The sequence below is a fragment of the Hypanus sabinus genome, chromosome 7, assembly GCF_030144855.1.
Source record: "Hypanus sabinus isolate sHypSab1 chromosome 7, sHypSab1.hap1, whole genome shotgun sequence".
Lineage (NCBI taxonomy): Eukaryota > Metazoa > Chordata > Chondrichthyes > Myliobatiformes > Dasyatidae > Hypanus > Hypanus sabinus.
Genome location: NC_082712.1, coordinates 98,806,824 through 98,829,388, shown reverse-complemented (window position 1 = coordinate 98,829,388; position 22,565 = coordinate 98,806,824). Strand labels below are relative to the sequence as shown.

At 47.0% G+C, this 22,565-nt stretch overlaps 2 protein-coding genes across 3 annotated transcripts in view; both read left to right on the top strand.

Moving 5' to 3' along the window:
* Nucleotides 1-15,868, top strand: part of LOC132396373 (homeobox protein GBX-1-like) — a 49,759-nt gene extending 33,891 nt beyond the window's left edge. For both annotated transcript variants that reach the window (XM_059973892.1, XM_059973891.1), the window contains exons 4-5: nucleotides 10,823-10,924; nucleotides 14,715-15,868. In XM_059973892.1, coding sequence (XP_059829875.1) covers nucleotides 10,823-10,924; nucleotides 14,715-15,167 — 555 coding nt within the window. In that variant the 3' untranslated portion in view covers nucleotides 15,168-15,868. The remainder of the gene's footprint in view (nucleotides 1-10,822; nucleotides 10,925-14,714) is intronic.
* A 4,041-nt stretch (nucleotides 15,869-19,909) lies between these two features.
* LOC132397514 (homeobox protein vent1-like) lies at nucleotides 19,910-22,344 on the top strand. The gene is made up of 4 exons (XM_059976345.1): nucleotides 19,910-20,317; nucleotides 20,527-20,726; nucleotides 21,307-21,414; nucleotides 21,745-22,344. The coding sequence occupies exons 1-4, from the start codon at nucleotides 20,260-20,262 to the stop codon at nucleotides 22,342-22,344; spliced, it is 966 nt and encodes a 321-aa protein (XP_059832328.1). The 5' UTR covers nucleotides 19,910-20,259.
* Nucleotides 22,345-22,565: the final 221 nt, after the last annotated feature.

Here is a 22,565-nt window from a genome sequence, read left to right as displayed (position 1 = left end):
TCATAAGGCATGAACACAGCAGGCTAGGCAGCATCTATAGAGAGAAGCATTGTCGACGTTTTGGGCCGAGACCCTTCGTCAGGACTAACCGAAGGGAAAGATAGTAAGAGATTTGAAAGTAGTGGGGGGAGGGTGAAATGCGAAATGATAAGAGACCGGAGGGGGTGGGATGAAGCTAAGAGCTGGAAAGGTGATTGGCAAAAGTGATACAGAGCTGGAGAAGGGAAAGGATCATGGGTTTTGAAAAAGGGGGGGAGCTATTGTTGTCTGGTGTACTGACCTCTACCTGGCCGAGGCACAGCGACAACTCTCTGATACCTCCTCTTATTTACCCCTTGATCATGATCCCACTAAGGAGCACCAGGCCATTGTCTCCTATACCATCACCAACCTTATTGGGGATCTCCCATCCACTGCCACCAGCCTCATAGTTCCCACACCCCACACTTCCTGTTTCTACCTCCTACCCAAGATCCACGAACCTGCCTGTCCAGGTAGACCTATTGTCTCAGCTTGCTCCTGCCCCACTGAACTCATTTCTGCATACCTTGACACTGTCTTATCCCCCCCTTGTTCAATCTCTTCCCACCTATGTTCGTGACACTTCTTATGCTTTGAATATTTTCAATGAGTTTAAGATCCCTGGCCCCCTCCGTCTTATTTTCACCATGGACGTCCAGTCCCTATATACCTCCATCCCCCACCCAGATGGTCTCAAAGCTCTTCGCTTCTTTTTGGATTCCAGACCTAACCAATTCCCCCCTACCACTACTCTCCTCCGTCTAGCGGAATTAGTTCTTACTCTCAATAATTTCTCCTTTGGCTCCTCCCACTTGCTGCAAACCAAGGGTGTAGCCATGGGCACCCGTATGGGTCCCAGTTATGCCTGCCTTTTTGCTGGCTTTGTGGAACAGTCCATGTTCCAAGGCTACACGGGTATCTGTCCCCCTCTTTTTCCTTCGTTACATCGACGACTGCACTGGCGCTGCCTCTTGTACGCGTGCTGAGCTCGTCGACTTCCATCAACTTTCACCCTGCCCTCAAATTTACCTGGTCTATTTCTGACACCTCCCTCCCCTTTCTTGATCTTTCTGTCTTCATCTCTGGAGACGGCCTATCAACTGATATCTACTGTAAGCCTACAGACTCTCACAGCTACCTGGACTATTCCTCTTCCCACCCTGTCTCTTGCAAAAAGGCTATCCCCTTCTCACAATTCCTCCGTCTCCGCCGCGTCTGCTCTGAGGATGAGGCTTTTCTTTCCAGGACGAAGGAGATGTCTTCTTTTTTTAAACAAAGGGGCTTCCCTTCGTCCACCATCAACTCTGCTCTCAAATGCATCTCTCCCATTTCCCATACATCTTCCCTCACCCCATCCACCCGCCACCCCACTCGGGATAGGGTTCCCCTTGTCCTTACCTACCACCCCACCAGCCTCCAGGTCCAACATATAATTCTCCGTAACATCCGCCACGTCCAATGGGATCCCACTACCAAGCACATTTTTCCCTCCCACCACCTTCTGCTTTTCGCAGGGATCGCTCCCTACGCGACTCCCTTGTCCACTCGTCCCCCCCCATTCCTTCCCACCGATCTCCCTCCTGGCACTTATCCTTGTAAATGGAACAAGTGCTACACCTGCCCTTACACTTCCTCCCTCACCACCATTCAGGGCCCCAGACAGTTCTTCCAGGTGAGGCGACACTTCACCTGTGAGTCGGCTGGTGTGGTATACTGTGTCCGGTGCTCCCGGTGTGGCCTTTTAAATATTGGTGAGACCCGACGCCAACTGGGAGACCGTTTTGTGGAACACCTACGCTCGGTCCACCAGAAAAAGCAGGATCTCCCAGTGGCCACACATTTTAATTCCACGTCCCATTCCCATTCTGATATGTCTATCCATGGCCTCCTCTACTGTCAAGATGAATCCAAACTCAGGTTGGAGGAACAACACCTTATATACTGGCTGGGTAGCCTCCAACCTGATGGTATGAACATTGACTTGTCTAACTTCTGTTAATGCCCCTCCTCCCCTTCTTACCCCATCCCTGACATATTTAGTTGTTTGCCTGTTCTCCATCTCCCTCTGGTGCTTCCCCTCCCCCCCCCCCACTCCTTTCTTTCTCCTGAGGCCTCCCTTCCCATGATCCTTTCCCTTCTCCAGCTCTGTATCACTTTCGCCAATCACCTTTCCAGCTGTTAGCTTCATCCCACCCCCTCCGGTCTTCTCCTATCATTTCACATTTCCCCCTCCCCCCACTACTTTCAAATCTCTTACTATCTTTCCTTTCGGTTAGTCCTGACGAAGGGTCTCGGCCCGAAACGTCGACAGCGCTTCTCCCTATAGAGGCTGCCTAGCCTTCTGTATTCTACCAGCATTTTGTGTGTGTTGTTGATTGAATTTCTAGCATCTGCAGATTTCCTCGTGTTTGCTCGTAAGGCATGATATGCCCTTGACAAAGCCTTGCTGACTATTCCTAATCATATTATGCCTCTCCAAATGTTCATAAATCCTGCCTCTCAGGATCTTCTCCATCAAATTCCCAACCACTGAAGTAAGACTCACTGGTTTGTAATTTCCTGGGCTATCTCTACTCCTTTTCTTGAATAAAGGAACAACATCTGCAACCCTTCAATCTTCTGGAACCTCTCCCATCCCCTTTGATGATGCAAAGATCATCACCAGAGGCTCAGCAATCTCCTCCCTTGCCTGGGGTACATCTCATCTGGTCTCAGTGACTTATCCAACTTGGTGCTTTCCAAAAGCTCCAGCACATCCTCTTTCTTAATATCTACTTGCTCAAGCTTTTCAGTCTGCTGCAAGTCATCGCTACAATCCTTTTCTGTAGTGAACACTGAAGTGTTCATTAAGTCCCTCTGCTATTTCCTCCGGTTCCATACATACTTTCCCACTGTCACGCTTGATAGGTCCTATTCTTTTATGTCTTATCCTCTTGCTCTTCACATACTTGTAGAATGCCTTAATCCTGCCCACCAAGGCCCTCTGATGCTCCCTTCTGATTCTCCTAATTTCCTTCTTAAGCTCCTTCCTGTTAGCCTTATCTTCTCGATCTCTAACATTACCTAGTTTGTTTGTTTGGTTCTTTTTGGAACATTTCATAAGCTGTTCTTCTTGACTAGATTTACAACAGCCTTTGTACACCACAGTTCTGTACCCTGCCATAACTTCCCAGTCTCATTGGAACATACCTATGCAGAGCTCCATGCGAGTATCCCCGAACATTTGCCACATTTCCTCCGTACATTTCCGAGAACATCTGTTCCCAATTTATGCTTCCAAATTCCTGCCTGATAGCCTTGTATTTCCCCTTACTCCAATTAAATGCCTATCTCCAATTTCCTAACTTGTCTGTTTCTACCCCTCTTTAGTGCTATGGTAAAGAAGATTGATTTGTGATTACTATCTACAAACTGCTCTCCCACTGAGAGATCTGACACCTGACCAGGTTGATTTCCCAATACCAGATCAAGTACAGCCTCTCCTCTTGTAGGCTTATCTACATATTATGCCAAGAAACCTTCCTGAACACACCTAACAAACTCCACCGCATCTACCCTTCATTCTCGAGATATGCCGATTGATATTTGGGAAATTAAAATCTCCCACGGTGACTACCCTGTTATTATTACACCCTTCCAGAATTTGTCTCCCTATCTGCTCCTCGATGCCCCTGTTACTATTAGGTGGCCTACTTAAAAAATAAAAAAATATATATATGTATATACCCAGTAGAGTTATCAACACCTTCCTGTTCCTAACTTCCACCCACAGAGACTCCATGGACAATCCCTCCATGTCTTTCCCCTTTTCTGCAGCCTATCTCTGATCAACAATGCCACATCCCCACCTGTTTTCCCTCCCTCCCTGTCCTTTCTGATACAATTAAAGCCTGGGATTCAAAGTAACCATTCCTGCCCCTGAGCCATCCAAGTCTCTGTAATGCATAGCACGGCATCATAGCTCCAAGTACTGATCCACACTCTAAGATCATCCACTTTGTACATCATACTCCTTCTATTAAAATACACACCTCAAACCATCGGTCTGAGCACGTCCCTTTCTCTATTACCTGCCGATCCTCCGTCTCTTCATTTTGGTTCCCAGCCCCTTGGCAATCCTAGTTTAAACTCTCCCCAACAGCCTTAGCAAACCTCCCCACCAGGATATTGGTCACCCTGGGATTCAAGTGCACCCCATCCTTTTTGTACAGGTCACACCTGCCCCAAAAGAGGTCCCAATGATCCAGAAATCTGAATCCCTGCCCTCTGCTCCAATCGCTCAGCCACGCATTTATCCTCCACCTCACTCTATTCCTATCCTCACTGTCACGTGGCACAGGCAGTAATCCCAAGATGACTATCTTTATGGCCCTGCCTTTCAACTTCTTTCCCAACTCCCTGTAGTCTGCTTTCAGGACCTCATCCCTTTTCCTACAGATGTTGTTGGTACCAATATGTACCACGACCTCGGGCTGTTCTCCTTCCCACTTCAAGATATTGTGGACATGATCAGAATCATCCCAGACTCTGGCACCTGGACGGCAAACTACCATTGGTGTTTCTTCCCTGCATCCACAGAATCGTCTGTCTGACCCCCCCCCCCCCCCCAACTATAGAGTCCCCTATCACTGCTGCTATCCTCTCCCTTTTCCCTATCCTGAGCTACAGGGCTGGACTCTGTGCCACATGCACAGCCACTGTTGCTTCCCCCCAAGTAGGCCGTTTTCCTCCCCTCCCCCCCCCCCCCCCCAAACAGTACTCAAACAAGAGTATTTATTGTTAAGGTTTACAGCCACAGGGGTACTCTCTAGGCTCTGACTCCTGCCCTCCCTCTCCTGACTACTACCCACTTGTCTGTCTCCCTAGGCCCTGGTGTGACTACTTGCCTATAGCTCCTCTCTCTCACCACCTCACTTTCCCTGACCAGACAAAGGTCATCGAGCTGCATCACCAGTTTGCTAATGTGGTCCCTAAGGAGCTACAGCTGAAAATGTCTGGGAGGCTAGGAGTCTCAGAGGTTGATAGATTCTTGTTTAGTCAGGGCATGAAGGGATACAGGGAGAAGGGAAGAGATTGGGGCTGAGAGAGAAAATTGGATCAGTCATAATGAAATGGCAGAACAAATTCCATGGGCCAAATGGCTTGATTCTCCTATAATTTGTGGTCTTGTAAGTTGATAAGCCTAGATTGAGTGGACAGCTAGAATTTTTCCCCAGGGTGGGAATAATACTAGGGACAATAATTTTAAACTAAATGGAGGCGAGTATAGAGCAATTTTTCCCATCCTTTTGTTATGCCCTGAACAGTTGCCATTAACTGAGGGGTCCATGGATTGGGAACCCTTGGTATAAGGGGCTGTCGGAGGTATCAACACACAGAACACTGGAGGAACTCAGCAGGCCAGGCAGCATCTACGGAAAAGAGTATACAGTCGACATTTTGGACTGAAACCCTTTATCTGGACAGGTCAGTGGTGCATGTCTGGTCATGCAGCCAGTGGGCTGGGGGGTGGTGGTGGGTGGTAAAGGCTCCCTAAATGTTTAGGGATGTTTAAGAGACTCTGATAGGCACATGGATGATGGAGAAATGGAGGTCTCTGTGGGAGGGAGGGGTGAGGATGACCTTGGAGTAGGTTAGGTCATGTTCTGTTCTGCATTAACTCACTGCTTCCAGTGCCAACACAGCGCGGCCACAACTTGAAATATGAAAGGAAAGTGGGGCAAACAGAGGAAATCCACATGATTGCAGGGAAAACATAAATGCAAATCCCTTAGACAGCAGTGGGAATTGAACCCTGATTGCTGGTGCTGTAAAGCATTCTGCTTACCACCACCCTACCGTATTACCCTGGCTGACGGGTTGAAGAAGATGGACAGTACAGCAATGTAATGGCTAGCACCAGTTTACAGTGCCAGAAACACGGGTTCAGTTCCTGCCGCTGCCTATAAGGGGTTTGTACAGTCTCGCCAAGACAGTGTGGGTTTCCCCCAGGTTCTCTGGTTTCCACCCACAATCCAAAGTCATACTGATTGGGAGGTTAATTGGCCATGGTAAACTGTCCCATGATTAGGCTTGGGTTGAATCAGGGGATTGTGGGTAGTGTGGCTTAACAGGGTGGGAAGGCCCAGTTCTGCGTTGCATCTCAATAAAGAAATGAAGTGAGGGGCTGAAGAAGGAATCTCAGAGGAGAGTGACCCATGGAGGGAGAGGGGAACCAGAAGGTGATGGGCAGGGCAGGAGAAGAGAAGGGGGTGAGAGGAGAACCAGAGGGTAGAATGGAAAAAGTGGAGGAATGACCAGAATTTAAATGTTTTTGCTATCAGATTCAACGCTATCCAGACAGAATGAGGTGCTGTTCTTCCAATGAGTTTGGCCTCCTCTTTCTGCAGGTGATGAGTAATGTTCCTCAGGGGTCTGGGTTTGGACTGCTTCCTTTCCCATTGTATGCAAATGATTTGGATGACAGAATTGATGGCTTTGTGGATTACACAAAGGCAGATGGGGTGTTGAGAAAGCAAGGAGTCTAGGAATTTGCGGATTGGAGGAAATGGGCAAAGAAGTGGCAGACGGAATGCAGTGTTGGGGAATGTGCACCAATGCACTTTGGTGAAAGGAATAAAGGCATAGACTATTTTCAAAATGGGGAGAAAATTCAGAAATCTGAGGTGCAAAGGGATTTGGGAGACTGTGTGCAGGATTTGCTAAAGTTTAACCTGCAAGTTAAATCGCTAGTTAGGAAAGTGCAAGTTTAGCATTCATTTTGCAAGATTTAGAATCTAAAAGCAAGATTGTGAGCACTTTGGGCCCTTTATGTGCTGACATTGGAGAGGTTCCAGAGGAGGTTCATGAGAATGATTCTGGGAAGGAAAGGGTTAACATAAGCAGTTGATGCCTCTGGGTCTTGAGTTTAGAAGAATGAGGTGGGAAATCTCACTGAAAGGTCTAGTGCATGTGGAGAGAATGTTTCCTATAGTGGGAGAGTCCAGCATAGCCTCAAAACAAATGGAACAAAACAAATTTAGTACTACAGAGATGAGGGGGAATTTCTTTAGCCAGAGGTCAGTCTGCCTCATGAGAGGGACATCCATTGAGAACGGAGATGAGGAATTTCTTTATTTACTATTTGTGATACAACTAAGACTAGGCCCTTCTCTCTCAGCAACCCCAATTTAACCAGAATCTAATTATAGGACACTTTACAATGACCTACAGACAGACAGACATACTTTATTGATCCCGAGGGGAAATTGGGTGTGCCCGGTACGTATTTGGACTGTGGGAGGAAACTGGAGCACCCAGTGGTGGGGGGGTGGGGAGACATACACTGCAGATGACTCTGGAATTGAACTTTGAACTCTGAGATGCAATAGAGTGCAGTAACCGCTTTGCTACTGTGGTGCCCAAACCTTTTAGCCAGAGGGTAGTGAATCTGACATTCGTTACCACAGATGGCCGTAAAGGTCACACCCTCGAGTATATTTGAAGCAGATGTTGATAAGTTCTTGATTAGAAAGGGCATCAAAGATTAGAGGGAAAAGGCAGGATATGGGGCTGAGGGATAATAAATCAGCCATGATAGAATGATGGAGCAGACTTGATGGGCTAAACATGGTAATTCAACTCCTAAAGGCCTTTGGTCCTTATCATGCAGTAGAGGAGGCTGTGGAGAAGCGTGTCACAATAGGAAATGGGTAGCCAGTGGGAAATTCTGCCAACAGAATGAGGGTGCTCCACAAAGTGGTTCCCCAGCCTCTGGGCTTCACTGATGTCAAGGAGGCCACGCCAGGAGCTCTGGATATAGTAGGTGGCTGTGGCAGTGTCGCCTCACCTGGAAGGACTGTTTGGAACCCTGACTGGGGGTGAGGGAGAAGAGATGGGCGGGCGTAGCACTTTTCCCCACTTGCAAAAGTACCTTCTGTAAAGTCGGCCACTGAAGTGTTTCTTTCTCCACAGGTGCTGTCTGATCTGCCGTTGCCCGTATTTGTTTTCTGATTTTCAAAATTCCAAGCAGTCGTATTCTGTTCTAGTTTCCTGTGGCAGGGTTGCACAGTGGGTAGAGCCCCTGCCTCACAGACCCCTGTCCAGTCCTCACAATGGGGAGGGAGCTCTGGAGAGTTTTCATGTTCCCTGTGACTCCCACCTTTCAGAGGACCAGTCCTGGGACCGGCAAGTGACTGTCATTACTACGAAGGCACGACAGCGTCTTCACTTACTTTGCATAGATTTGGCACGTCATCTAAAACTTCGACAAACTTCCATGGATGCACAACGGAGAGTATCCTGATTGGCATCGTGGCCTGGTATGGAAATACCAATGCCCGGGAATGGAAAATCCAACAAAAAGTAATGGACACAGCTCACACCTTTACAAGAAAGAGCTCATCTGCAAGGAGCATTGCCACAAGAAAGCAGCATCCATCATCAGAGACCCCCACCATCTGGGTCATGCTCACAACTTCCATCCATCATCAGAGACCCCCACCATCTGGGTCATGCTCACAACTTCCATCCATCATCAGAGACCCCCACCATCCGGGTCATGCTCACATCTGGAAGGAGTTTCAGGAGCCTTGGGTCTCACATCTAGTTAAGACAGAGTTATTACCCTACCACTGTCAGGCTCCTGAACCAGTGTGGATAACTTCACTTACCTCAACTCTGTACTGATCCCACAACCTACACATTCACCGTCAAGGGCTCTACAACTCATGTTCTTGATATTACAGTCTGCTCTCCTTATCTGCAGGTTCCACATGCGTGGATTCAACCAACCACGGATCGGGAAAACCAGGAAGTTCTCTCTCCAGCACTCATTGTTTGAGCATGTACAGACCATCACTGAGACAGGTTAAATAAGGGACTTGAGCATCTGCGTTTTTTGGTCCCGGAACCCATTCTCTGCAGATAAGGAGGGCTGACTGTATTTTCTTTACACACTGATTGTTCATCCATCTTTGTGTGTGTTTTCATGATCTCTATTGTTTCTTTGTCTTTGCTGTGAATGCCTTAATGAAAATGAATCTCAGGGTAGGAGTGGTGGCATGTATGTGCTTTGATAATTTACTTTTGGCTGTGAACACTTGTTTTGGATGTTGTAGATTGCCCCTGGTGTGTGTGATGGGTGGTAAAATCTATGTGGCACTGATGAGAATTTGGAAAAACCAGATGGGTTTAATGTAGGATTAGTGTAGCTGGTGGTTTGCACGGGACAAAGGGAGTATTTCAGGGCTTCATCCCAGTGCTGCCTGAGAAAGTATTTCCTTTACTGGGTGTCTTCCCTGCTGCAGGGGGTTGACATTGTGAGGCGGTTAGACATGGAGAAGAAGGGCCCTAAAACTAAGGTAACTGAAGCTGTGTCACTGTGTAAGGGGCAGAGGTCAGCCGCTCTGATAGTGCACAATGTGTATTTTTATTGAGATACAGTATGGAACAGACCCTTCCACCCCTTCAAGTTGCACCTCCCCAGCATCCTCAATTTAACCTACCCTAATAATGGGGCCACATATAATGGCCAATTAATCTACCAAATGGTGTGTCTTTGGACTGGGGGAGAAACCGAGGCACCCCGAGAAAACCCACAGGGAGGACGGAGGATGCTGAAATTGAAGACATCACCCCCCCCCCCCCCCCCACCCTGGCTTTTGCTCCTCCGGATTCCTTTGTGAAGCATCCATGAAGATGCTTAAATGGGCTGCTAATTGCACCTTTCATCTGTGGAACATCCAGTTCTGCTGGAACTCATGGGGCCATTGTTCTGTTAACTGGGTGTTAAACTCTCCAGCTTTAAGGGTAGGCCTTGTTTCCAGGTACAGCTGCACCCTGTCTGAAATCTGGTCCTTAGTTCAGCAGTGATTAAAATTCTCCATCCCACGCTTTGGTCAGAAGAATGTCAATTGTTTATAGCATCTGAGGCCCTCTGGGCAAACAAAGACATTTCAGTCAGCTGATTAAGTGCAAAATAGAACACTGGAGGAATTTGGCACTTCCCTGGGAGAATCTGCCTGCCCTTTATTTGTTCTTTTTTGGCAGTACTGTATTTGATTTCTGGTCCGTTCTGAAGTCACTTTGCACTGGTTCTCTGTAGTATGGAGAAACCATTTTTTCTGCTGCTTGAGATGGATTGACAATGTGAGCCAAGTTCAATTGTAAATTTATCATCAACACCATAAACTGTCCTGAGATTCATTTTCTTGCAGGCAGGCATTCACAGTAAAACAAAACTACAACAGACAAGCTACACACAAAAAGCAATGTGCAAAATAAGCAAATTGTACAAACAGAAAATAAATAAATTGAAAATACGATTTGTAGAGTCCTCAGAGTGACTGCTCCAGGACTTAACCAGTGAGCAGTCAGGAGGAGAGATGAGAGTCTGGGTAATTGAATATGTTGTAGATTTTGTGGGTTGGGTATAGATTCAGCCCCATGATCTTCATCAATGGACTTAGAACCAACATTGGCTTCCACTTTAACCCCACTGCCTATTTTATTTCAGATATCCTGGAGTCTGGCAATGTGATGTCTTGTTTAGCTCTAAGGTTCTGTGAGTTTAGGTTCTCCAAGGTTGACTGAAAGAGAAGCGGTTGGGGGGTGGGGGTAAGTAGTTTTCACTATTCCTTCCTGTCTCCTCTCCCATTCTGTTGTCCCCAGAGTGGCCACAGGAAAAAGCCACCTTCCCTTTCAGACTGCCTGCCATTCAGTGTCGCAGGTGAGTCCCAGCCCTCTGGCAGGGATTGTCCTTTCCTCAGGGCTGATGCACTGACAGCTGCTGTGATGAAGATCTGGAATTTATTATTTTCAGGTGAAAATCTGGTTCCAGAATCGCCGTATGAAAGTGAAGCGGGTCCTGAAGGAACCACTCGACAACCCTATGGCCACCTTTTTGCCAAAGGACCCGTCACAGGTGAGCTTGACGGTCTTGTAATCGACTGTGCACTGCCAATTTACTGCAGTTTGTGGGTGACTGACTGGTTCCACTCAAGGAGCGTTCTTATCTAAAGAACTTTGAACCATCTCATCCCCATTTTGTTGCCCCAAATTTCCCTTAATAATCTTATGTTTCAATCAGATCCCCTCTCATCCTTCTAAATTCCAGTGTATACAAGCCCAGTCGTTCCAATCTTTCAACATATGACAATCCTGCCATCCCAGGAATTAACCTCGTGAACCTACGCTACACTCCCTCAACAGCAAGAATGTCTTCCCTCAAATTTGGAGACCAAAACTGCACACAATACTCCAATTGTGGTCTCACCATGGCCCTGTACAACTGCAGAAGGACCTCTTTACTCCTATACTCAATTCCTCTTGTTATAAAGGCCAACATGCCATTAGCTTTCTTCACTACCTGTTGTACCTGCATGCTTACTTTCAGTGACTGATGAACAAGGACACCTAGATCTCATTGTACTTCCCCTTTTCCTAACTTGACACCATTCAGATAGTAATCTGCCTTCCTGTTCTTGACACCAAAGTGGATAACCTCACAGTTGTCCACATTAAACTGCATCTGCCCACTCACCCAACCTGTCCAAATCACCCTGCATTCTCATAACATCCTTCTCATATTTCACACTGCCACCCAGCTTTGTGTCATCTGCAAATTTGCTAATGTTACTTTTAATCCCTTCATCTAAATCATTATTGTATATTGTAAATAGCTAGTCCCAGCACTGAGCCTTGTAGTACCCCACTAGTCACTGCCTGCCATTCTGAAAGGGACCCGTTAATCCCTGCTCTTTCTTTCCCGTCTGCCAATCAATTTTCTAACCATGTCAGTCCCTACCCCCAATACCATGTGCTCTAATTTTCCCACTAATTTCCTATGTGGGACCTTATCAAAGACTTTCTGAAAGTCCAGGTACACTACATCCACTGGCTCTGCCTTTTCTATTTTCTTAGTTACATCCTCAAAAAATTCCAGAAGATTAGTCAAGCATGATTTCTCCTTCGTAAATCCATGCTGACTGGGACTGATCCTGTTTCTGCTATCCAAATGTGCCACTATTTCATCTTTTATAATTGACTCCAGCATCTTCCCCATCACTGATGTCAGGCTAACTGGTCTATAATCCCTGTTTTCTCTCTCCCTACTTTCTTAAAAAGTGGGATAACATTACTATCCTCAGGAACTGATCCTGAATATATAGAACATTGGAAAATGATTACCAATGCTTCCATCATTTCAAGAGCCACCTCCTTAAGTACCCTGGAATGCAGACCATCAGGCCCTGGGGATTTATCAGCCTTCAGTCCCATCAGTCTGCCCAACACCATTTTCTGCCTAATGTGAATTTCCTTCGGTTCCTCCGTTACCCTAGGTCCTCTGGCCACTATTACATTGTTTGTGTCTTCCCTAGTGAAGACAGATCCAAAGTACCTGTTCAGCTCCTTGTTCCCCATAATAAATTCACCCGTTTCTGCCTTCAAGGGCCCAACTTTGGTCTTAACTCATTTTTTCCTCTTCACATACCTAAAGAAGCTTTTACCATCCTCCTTTATATTCTTGGCTAGCTTACCTTCGTACCTCATCTTTTCCCCCAGTATTGCCTTTTTAGTTATCTTCTGTTGCTCTTTAAAAGTTTCCCAATCCTCTGGCTTCCCGCTCATCTTTGCCATGTTATGCTTCTTCTCTTGTATTTTTATACTGTCCTTGACTTCCCTTGTCAGCCATGATCACCCCCTAATCCCCCTAGAATCTTTCTTCCTCTTTGGAATGAACTGATCCTGCACCTTCTGAATTATTTCCAGAAATACCTGCCATTGTTGTTCCAATGTCATCCCTTCTAGGGTATCCTTCCTGTCAATTTTGCCCAGTTCCTCCCTCGTGGCTCCATAGTCCCTTTTGTTCAGCTGTAAAACTGACACTTACGATTTTCCCTTCTCCCTCTCAAATTGTAGATTAAAACTTATCATATTATGGTCTCTACCTTCTAATGGCTCCCTTACCTCGAGTTCCCTTATCAAATCTGGTTCATTACACAACACTAAATCCAGAATTGTCTTCTCCCTGGTAGGCTCCAGTACAAGCTGCTTGAAGAATCCATCTCGGAGGCACTCCACAAACTCCCTTTCTTAGGGTCCAGTATCAACCTGATTTTTCCAGTCTACCTGCATGTTGTAATCCCCCATAACAACTGTAGCATTACCTTTGCGACGTGCCAATTTTAACTCTTCATTCAACTTGCATCCTATATCGAGGCTACTATTTGGGGGGCTCCCATTTGGGGATAACTCCCATTAGGGTCTTTTTACCCTTACAATTTCTCAGTTCTATCCATACTGACTCTACATCTCCTGATTCTATGTTACCCCTCACAAGGGACTGAATTTCATTCCTCACCAACAGAGCCACCCCACCCTCTCTGCCCACCTGTCTGTCCTTTTGATAGGACGTATATCCTTGAATATTCATTTCCCAGCCCTGGTCCTCTTGCAGCCATGTCTCTGTTATTCCTACAACATCATATTTGCCAATTTCCAACGGAACCTCAAGCCCACCACTTTATTTCTTATACTTCGTGCATTCATATATAATACTTTAAATCCGTTACTCCCCTTGCCTTTCACACCAATTCCTATTGCACTTGGCCATACTCTCCGATCCCTTCCTGAGCTTTCTTCCCCATTAATTCTGTTGTCTTTCTTAACTTTTCTTATTCTCTTTCCCTTTAACTCCATCCTAATATTTTCAGTTCGTCTCCTCCCCTCCGCCCCCCCCCCCCCAACTACTTGGTTTAAACACACCCATGTAGCAGTGGCAAACCTTCCTGCCAGAATGCTGCTCCCCCCACCCCCGCCTGTTAAGGTGTAACCTGTCCCTTTTGTACAATTCTTCCCTACCTCAAAACAGATCCCAGTGGTCCAAGAATGTAAATCCTTGCTTCCTGCACCAGTTCTTCAGCCACACATTCAGATCCATTATCTCCCTGTTCCTGCCCTCTCCAGCACGAGGAACTGGAAGCAAACCAGAGATAACCACCCTGGAACTCCTGCTTTTCAGCCTTCTTCCGAGTTCTCTGCAGTCATGCTGCAGAATTTCTTTCCTCTTCTTCCCGACGTCATTTGTGCCGACATGCTCTACCATTTCCGGCTGTTCACCTTCGCCCTTGAGGATGCCTTGCAATCGGTCCGTGACGTCCTGGGTCCTGGCAGCAGGGAGGCAACACACCATCCTTAAATCCTGCCTGTTGCCACAGAAACCCCTTTCTGTACCTCTCACTATGGAGTCCCCTTCTACCACGGCTCTGCCTCCTCGGCTCTGCTTCAGCGCCAATTTTTGACTCGCAGACCTGTCCGCCTCTCAGACTGGCAGTGTCTTCTGTCCTGACAGCTTCCAAAAGGGTGAACCTGTTTCCAAGCGGTACATCCCCTGGGTCTCCTGTACTCCAAGCATTCATCCCTTCCATATTGTCGCCCCACCCCACCCCCACCTTTCCGGTAACTAAAGAGGGAACTTTTATTACTCAGCAGTATAATGTCTCTCTTGTCAGCCGTTTCAGAGATCGGCTGAGAACCAGCCATCTGGTTTAACTTCCTGACATCTTGGTCAGACATTGTTCTGTCCCTGGTTATTATCAGAAATTGGGTGAGCATTTCTTCATTTGTTCTGTGATTTGACTTTCAGGGTGACCTTGATAGGTTTTCAGCTTGTTCATTAGTCTGTGATGCTGACACAGGATTTTGTTTTTCAGAAGAACCCTGTCGCCATCAGGAATCCACACAATTATATGAAGCGGCAGTTTTGCAACTACCTGCTGCCCGGGCAGCTCTTGCCTGCCCCTGAGCCAGCATGCCCTAGCTGGGGCAACTTTCAGTCCACGTTCATCAAAAGTGCCTTGCAGTACTCAAACGAGTCTGTCAATTTCTCTATCAAGAAGGAAGCAGTTGCTCTGTCCTCCCAGCCAGAGGCAGAGCAAGGAAACGGCCCAGTGCCTCTCTGCAACCCCACCGCTCCAGTGGGGCACTTTTCTCTGCAACAGGTCTTCCCAAGATCTGCCCATGCCCTGCCAAGGGTCTCTGTACCTGCCCATGCCCTGCCAAGGATCTCTGGGCCTGTCTTTAGACAGAAGACCCACTCTTTTGTATATGAGAGATACAACCCTGTGGAAAAACAGGTTGAGTATGAGCAAGTGATTATTTCCTAGATCAGGCTGCCCTTAGTGCTGGGGTGAATCTCACTTTGTAATGAGAAACCCAAAATCTAGAAATGGTCTTGTCTGCAGAACCCTCTCACAGCCCTAGTGCAGCCTTCTCCTCCTCCCTCCACCCCCCTGCTTCTCCCCTACCCCCCCCCCCCAATGCTCCCTGGCCTCTGCATCCTACTCCCCTCCCTTCTACTTCTACAGACCCTCATCTACTCTCCCTGATCTCAGGATCTGTAGGCAGTCCCTCTTCCTCCACCCTGATTTTGTACATGCCCTTGACTCAATGTTTCAGAACTGGGACAGACCAATAGAAGGAGGCTCCATTTTTTTTAATGTTTCTATTTCTAACAACTTTAAAGGAGTACAGCTGCAGACAATCTGATCTGAGTCCCCTGTTCCCCATCCCCTTGCCAGAGCCTGGCTGTAGACAATTTGGCCAGGGCTTGTACTCTGCCAAAAGGAATATTTCTTTGGAATGCCCTGGTCTTTGTGGCTCTCCTCTTGAAGGCAGACATCTTGCCCTATGTAAGGAATATCTCTTCCACGGGCTCTCCAGCACATCTCCAACATCTGTCCAGCCTCGGCAGCAATGGTGGAAAGTTGTCATACAGTTGTCTCTTTTTTTTAAGTACTAGTTTTTATAATGTTGTTTGTTACTAACCTCAATAAACATGGGCTTTCCTTGTTTGTGCCCAACCAGACGCTGAGTCGGAGTTTATTCTTGTGGAGGGACATGTTGCAGGCTGTTCCAGATCAACTTCCAGTAGGAGTTGAACCTGTTTTCTACATAAACGGGACCCATGGACGAAGGTGTTTAGGTAGACAGCTGAGATAGCTGGCATCTGCTGGGCCGAGTGGCCTGTTCCTGTGCTGTGCTCATGAAAATTATGGGAAGAAGGAACAACACAGGGGTAAAAGGGCAAGAGGAGGAAGGTGAGATGAGATGTGGGAGAGTTGTCCGAGGAGGAGTGGTTCTCAACTGGACTAGCGAGTCAGATCTGAAACTGAGTAAAAGTTAGTGTGAAGGCTGCATTTTCCTGACGTCCTTCATGGGGGCAGAGCAGAGCTTCCACTCACACCCAGTGGGAGTTTGAGGCCACAGTGATTCACTGATGGGATACATCAGTGTGGATGAGATGGGCTGAATGACCTGGTTCTCTGCTGTATAATCTATGGCTTTTGCACTATTTTCCTCTGTACCTACTTCCAAGCACCTTAAAACTGTGCTCTCTTGTGTTAGCCATTTCAGTCCTAGGAAAAAGCCTCTGCCTATCCACATGATCATCATCTTATACACGTCTATCAGGTAACCTCTTATCTTCTGTCGCTCCGAGAAAAGGCCAAGTTCACTTGTTATTCTCTATTATTCACTAAATTCATAAGGAATGCTCCCTAATCCAGGCAACATCCTTACAAATCTCCTAAGCACCCTTTCTATAGTCTCTACATCCTTCCTGTAGTAAGGTGACCAGAACTGAGCACAGTACTCCAAGTGGGGCCTGAGCAGAGTCCTATATAGCTGCAACATTACCTCTCGGTTCCTAAATTCAATTCCACAATTGATGAAGGCAATGCACCATCTGCCGCCTTAACCACAGAGTCAACCTGTGCAGCAGCTTTGAATATCCTATGGACTTGGATCCTAAGATCCCCCGCTCCTCCAAACTGCCAAGAGTCTTACCATTAATACTATATTCTGCCATCATATTTGACCTACCAAAATGAACCAACTCACACTTATCTGGGTTGAATTCCATCTGCCACTTCTCAGCCCAGCTTTGCATCCTATCAATGTCCCACTGCAACCTCTGACAGCCCTCCACATGATCTACAACACCCCCAACCTTTGTGTCATCAGCAAATTTACTAACCCATCCCTCCACTTCCTCATCAGGTCAGTTATAAAAATCACAAAGAGTAGGGGTCCCAGAACAAATCCCTGAGGCACACCACTGGTCACCGACCTCCATGCAGAATGTGACCCTTCTGCAACCACTCTCTGCCTTCTGTGGGCAAGCCAGTTCTGGATCCACAAAGCAATGTCCCCTTGGATCCCATGACTCCTTACTTTCTCAATAAGCCTTGCAGTGGGTACCTTATCAAATGCCTTGCTGAAATCCATATACACTACATCTACTGCTCTACCTTCATCAATGTGTTTAGTCACATCCTCTCAAAATTCAATCAGGCTTGTAAGGAACGACCTGCCTTTGACAAAGCCATGCTGACTTCCTAATCATATTATGACACTACTGAAGTAAGACTCGCTGGTCTATAATTTCCTGGGCTATCTCTACTCCCTTTCTTGAATAATGAAACATTTGCAATCCTTTAATCCTCTGGAACCTCTCCCATCCCCATTGATGATGCAAAGATCATTGCTAGAGGCTCAGCAATCTCCTCCCTCACCTCCAACAGTGGCCTGGGGTACATCTCATCCGGTCCTGAAGACCTATCTAACTTGATGTTTTCCAAAAGCTCCAGCACATCCTCTTTCTTAATGTCTATATGCTCAAGCTTTTCAATCCACTGTAAGTCATCCCTACAATCGCCAAGATCCTTTTCTGTAGTGAATACTGAAGCAAAGTATTCATTAAGTACCTCAGCTATCTCCTCTGGTTCCATACACACTTTTCCACTGTCACACTTGATTGGTCTTATTCTTTCACATCTTATCCTCTTGCTCTAGCTCTTCACCTACTTGAAGAATGCCTTGGGGTTTTCTTCAATCCTGCTTGCCAAGGCTTTCTTATGGCCCCTTCTGGCTCTCCTAATTTCATTCTTAACCTCCTTCTGCTAGCCTTATAATCTTCTAGATCTCTGTCATTACCTAGTTGCTTTGAACCTTTCATAAGCTTTTTTTCTTGACTATATTTTCAACAGCCTTTGTACATCACGGTTCCTGTACCCTACCATCCTTTCCCTGTCTCATTGGAATGTACCTATTCAGAACGCTATGCAAATATCTCCTGAACATTTGCCACATTTCTGCCATACATTTCCCTGAGAACAACTGTTTCTAATTTATGCTTCCAAGTTCCCATCTGATAGCTTCATATTTCCCCTTATGCCAATTAAATGCTTTCCTAACTTGTCTGTTCCTATCCCCCTCCAATGCTATGTCAAAGGAGATAGAGTAGCAATCACTATGTCCAAAATGCTCTCCCACGGAGAGACCTGACACCTGACCAGGTTCATTTCCCAATACCAGATCAAGTACAGCCTCTCCTCTTGTAGGCTTATCTACATACTGTGTCAGGAAATCTTCCTGAACACATCTAACAAATTCCACCCCATCTAAATCCCTCACTCTGGGGAGAAGCCAATCAATATTTGGGAAATTAAAATCTCCCACCACAACAACCCTGTTATTATTACACCTTTCCAGATATCCCTGTTACTATTGAGTGGTCTATTAAAAACACCCAGAAGAGTTATTGACCCCTTCCTGTTTCTAACTTCCACCCACAGAGACTCAGTGGACAATCCCTCCATGACTTCCACCGCGACACTTCAGGTGCATTATCACTACACTACAGCCGTGACTCTTTCTCTGATCTAATGTGCCCAAGTTTGGGGAATATTTCCAGTATACCCAGTTGGCAGAGCTGAGCAGACTGTGATGTTCATGTATCTGACACTGGACTCCAGGATCCCTCACAGGGGAATAGTGGGCAGATTCCAAACTTTAATAACCTCAAAACCTACTTGAAGAAATGCCACACCCCCACTGCCGCCCAGCAATCTGTGACCCCTCCAAGTGCAGATACTGAGAACCGTGACCACATGGATCCGTGTACGTGGCAGAAGGAGAGAGAGTAGAGTCTCACAAAGTACGTCAGCCTCCACAATACAATGCAGGTCTATGACGAGGTGGATTGGAATATTTTGAGTCCATCTTTATTGTACAACCAGTACATTCAATAGTCTTTGAGTAATTTCTACCGAAGTGCCTTAGCATTCTAACAGGCTGCATCACCTTCTGGCATTGGGGGGAGGGTATGCACAGGATAGAAGTAAATTGCAGAGAATTATTGAATTAGTCAATTCCATCATAGGCAGCAGTCTTCATAGTATCCAAGCTATTGTCGAAGAATGACGACTCAAAAAGGTGCATCCATCGTTAAAGGTCCCCACCACCCAGGGCATGCCCTCTTCTCATCGCTACCATCGGGATGGAGGTACAGAAGCCTTAAGCCACACACTCAATGATTCAGGAACAGCTTCTTCCCCTCTGCCATCAGATTTATAAATAGACATTGAACCCATGAGCTACTTTTTAATTTTTTTACTACGTATTTAATTTAGCTATTATATACAATAGCTATTATATACAATAGAGAAAAAACTGAATAATAGTAATATTTACTATAATTCAGTTCTTCCTCTATCATGTATTCCATTGTACAGCTGCCGTAAAGTTAACAAATTGCACGACATATGCCAGTGATGTTGAACCTGACTCTTTTATAACTGTCTGATAACAGCTATACCACAACATTATATTTGGGCTACCGCATGCGCACTATGGTCAGCATGAACTTCGTGGGCTGTTTTGGAGGGAAGTGTTAAATTGAAAATAAGTTAAAAAGGCAGTACAAAATGATGGGCCGAAGCTCGAAGGGCCTGTAATATTCTGTGTTTCATGATAAGCGGAGGAGAGGGGGGTAACAGGCTACTAGTTAGGTCTACTGGTCCCGACCATCTCTCGGCCGCCACACACGCAACCTGACTTTCCGAGTACCACCAGTAGTTCGTCTTAATTGAGTCACAGTGACGACAGGGCTTCGAAGGGTCAAACAGCCTGCTCTGTGGATTGGTTAAAACCGCCCCCGTAGTCGCGGTGAGCCATCATAGGATTAGAGGAGCCATGCCCATTCTCACCGTATTTACTTTGCACTTGAATGGGATGAGATGGGCCTACTGTCCAGTTGTAAACGTCAACCACACGAGTTCACACCCACTTCCAGAGCTGCCCTTCTCTTACTGACAGTGCCACGAGCGACTCTGCATTTAGCAGCAGGCCACGGATTACCTGACCAAGGTTGGGTTGTTGGAGAGTGAGAGGAATTCCAACTCCGTTCCATCTGCCATGGACGACTCTTCCGACGGGGGTCAGCTGACCGCACCGCAGAGTGCCGAGGACACAGGTGAGCCGGATGGTTTACCAGCCCGAAATGCACATCCCACCGCTGAACCAACCCTTGGTTGAACTGGCCATGTGATGTCTGCAAGTCCTGACAAACCGTGGCAGGCTCGCTGATGTACTGGCGGGACGAGCGACTGAAACGGGCTTGGGGAAGCTGGGGGCCCACCCTATTCCACTCATTCTATCACTAAACTGAAGTTTTCTCTGTAGTATCGGATACAAAGCTGCCCACCGACACAGTGACCGGTGTCGCGAAGCCGAAGAGACGGTCCAACACCGAAGTCCGAATTCGCACCGTGTTCAGCGAGGACCAGAAGCGGCAGTTGCTCCATCGCTTTCACCGGCAGAGTTATATCTCCCCCCTGGAGCGGGCTGAGCTGGCCAAAGCGCTGGGGCTCTCTTGCAAACAGGTACGTTAGCCGCATTCACACCAACTCCCTCCCGCTGAAAGAGTAACGCCACAGTTCCTGAAGGGGGGTGGCGGACTGTAACCTTCACCCTTCCCCTCTCTCCGCTCTGTAAACCCGATTTCATTTCAGATTTCCCGCGTCTGCAACTTTATATTTGCTGAGGAGAAACGAGGGAGGGGGGTAATGAACTTGTGTAGAGAGACTGAGGACCCGGGGTTGCTTCCCCAGAGCAGGTTCAGGGTGGTGGGGAGCGGCTTAATGCAGACCTGGGGAGTCGAGGAGTGAATGAGGGAAACTGTTCCCGAGGCAGGAGGGTAGATGCCCAGAGGACACGGAGTGAAGGTTTTTTCCCCCGATGAACCAGAGGGGAAGGTTCTCCACAACAAGTTGTAGTTAGGAACGTGCTGCCTGGAAGGGAGTTTGCCCCGTCCCGGGGTTGAGGACTGAAAAGTGGGAAAGAGAGAGGAGGGGCAGGTAGGAGAATTCGATCGCAGATCCGCCGCAGCTTGTCTCCAAGTTTAGTCAGGTCATCGGAAATCTGAGATTGTTCAGCAGGGTCGTTAATTCCGATTAATTTCAGGTGAAGACCTGGTATCAGAATCGAAGAATGAAGATGAAGCGTACTCAGTACGGCCAGAACCCAGCAAACTCTTGGAACCAGCCAAACTTCAGCGCAGTTTCCTCCCAGGTAAAGAACTGATTACTTTCCACCCGGTCACTGGCTCTTCTGGAACCTCCCCTCCCCTCCCCTCGCTGTCTTTTTGCAGGCACCCCTCCCCACTTTTTCCCTAGGACAGTCCTCCTCACAGGGTGCCTCCATAGGAGTCTAGTGTCTCCAGGACTCTGCTTCAGCACTGTTCTTGACTCCAGTCCACCACAGTCTCCTCTGCCTGTGCCCAATTCCCTGGTGTTATCTCCTGGAATCCTGAAGCTCATAGGCGGTACTGACAGTAGTGTGAAGTTTTTGTTTTTGAACTAATTATTTATTTGTAAGTTTTTCCTCTGTTTCTCCTTGCAGACCTTGCCTCTGGGTCAGACCTTCCCACCTGATATGATGCAGTGCCAATTTCTCAACTATGGGCAAGAATCCTTCCTCCATAGTGGCCAGGTACCACCATTTGGGGTGCAGAACCCTCCCCTGGAGAATCCAGTCACGAAGTTTCTCCCACCTCCCACCATGCACGGAGATTCCCAGAATTCTGCTTCATTCCACCTGCAGATCTCTCAGTTGCCAACCCAGTCTGGTCCTCATTTTGGTAAGGACAATTCAGAGCCTCCCATGATTCCAGCAGCTCCACCTGCAGGTTTTACCAATCAAGTTCAGGGGTCCGGTGCGAGCCATTCATCAATGGGAAATATAGCGATGTCCTCCTCAAATGGTGGGCTGCAATGCCTTGCCAAGTCTTCCAGCTACCCTTCCACACAAGCTGAATGCTCCTACCCCTCGGGGGTTGGAGTGGCTGGATCAAGTCAGGATGCCCGAGTGTATGTGAATGATTGGGCCTCAGTGAAAAGTGGGCCGGTTTCAGGTCATGTGATGTTCAATCCAATGCTGGATACAGATAATGCAGAAATGCCTACATTGGCCAAATCAATGAGTCAAGGTTTAACTGACTGATACTTAACAGTCTAGCAATGAATAAGTATGGGATAAGAAGGCAGAGAAATGTTTTTATACTCTCACTTACTCTTTTTTTTTCTTTCTCTCTCTTCCCCCCCCCCCCCATCTATTTCTCTCCTTGTACTTCTGGATAGAGTTTTGTAATAAACTTGTTTTTTAAAGGGAGGGGTTTGATGTAATGTTGTAATTTGATCTGGAGATGACTCATGTTTGAAATG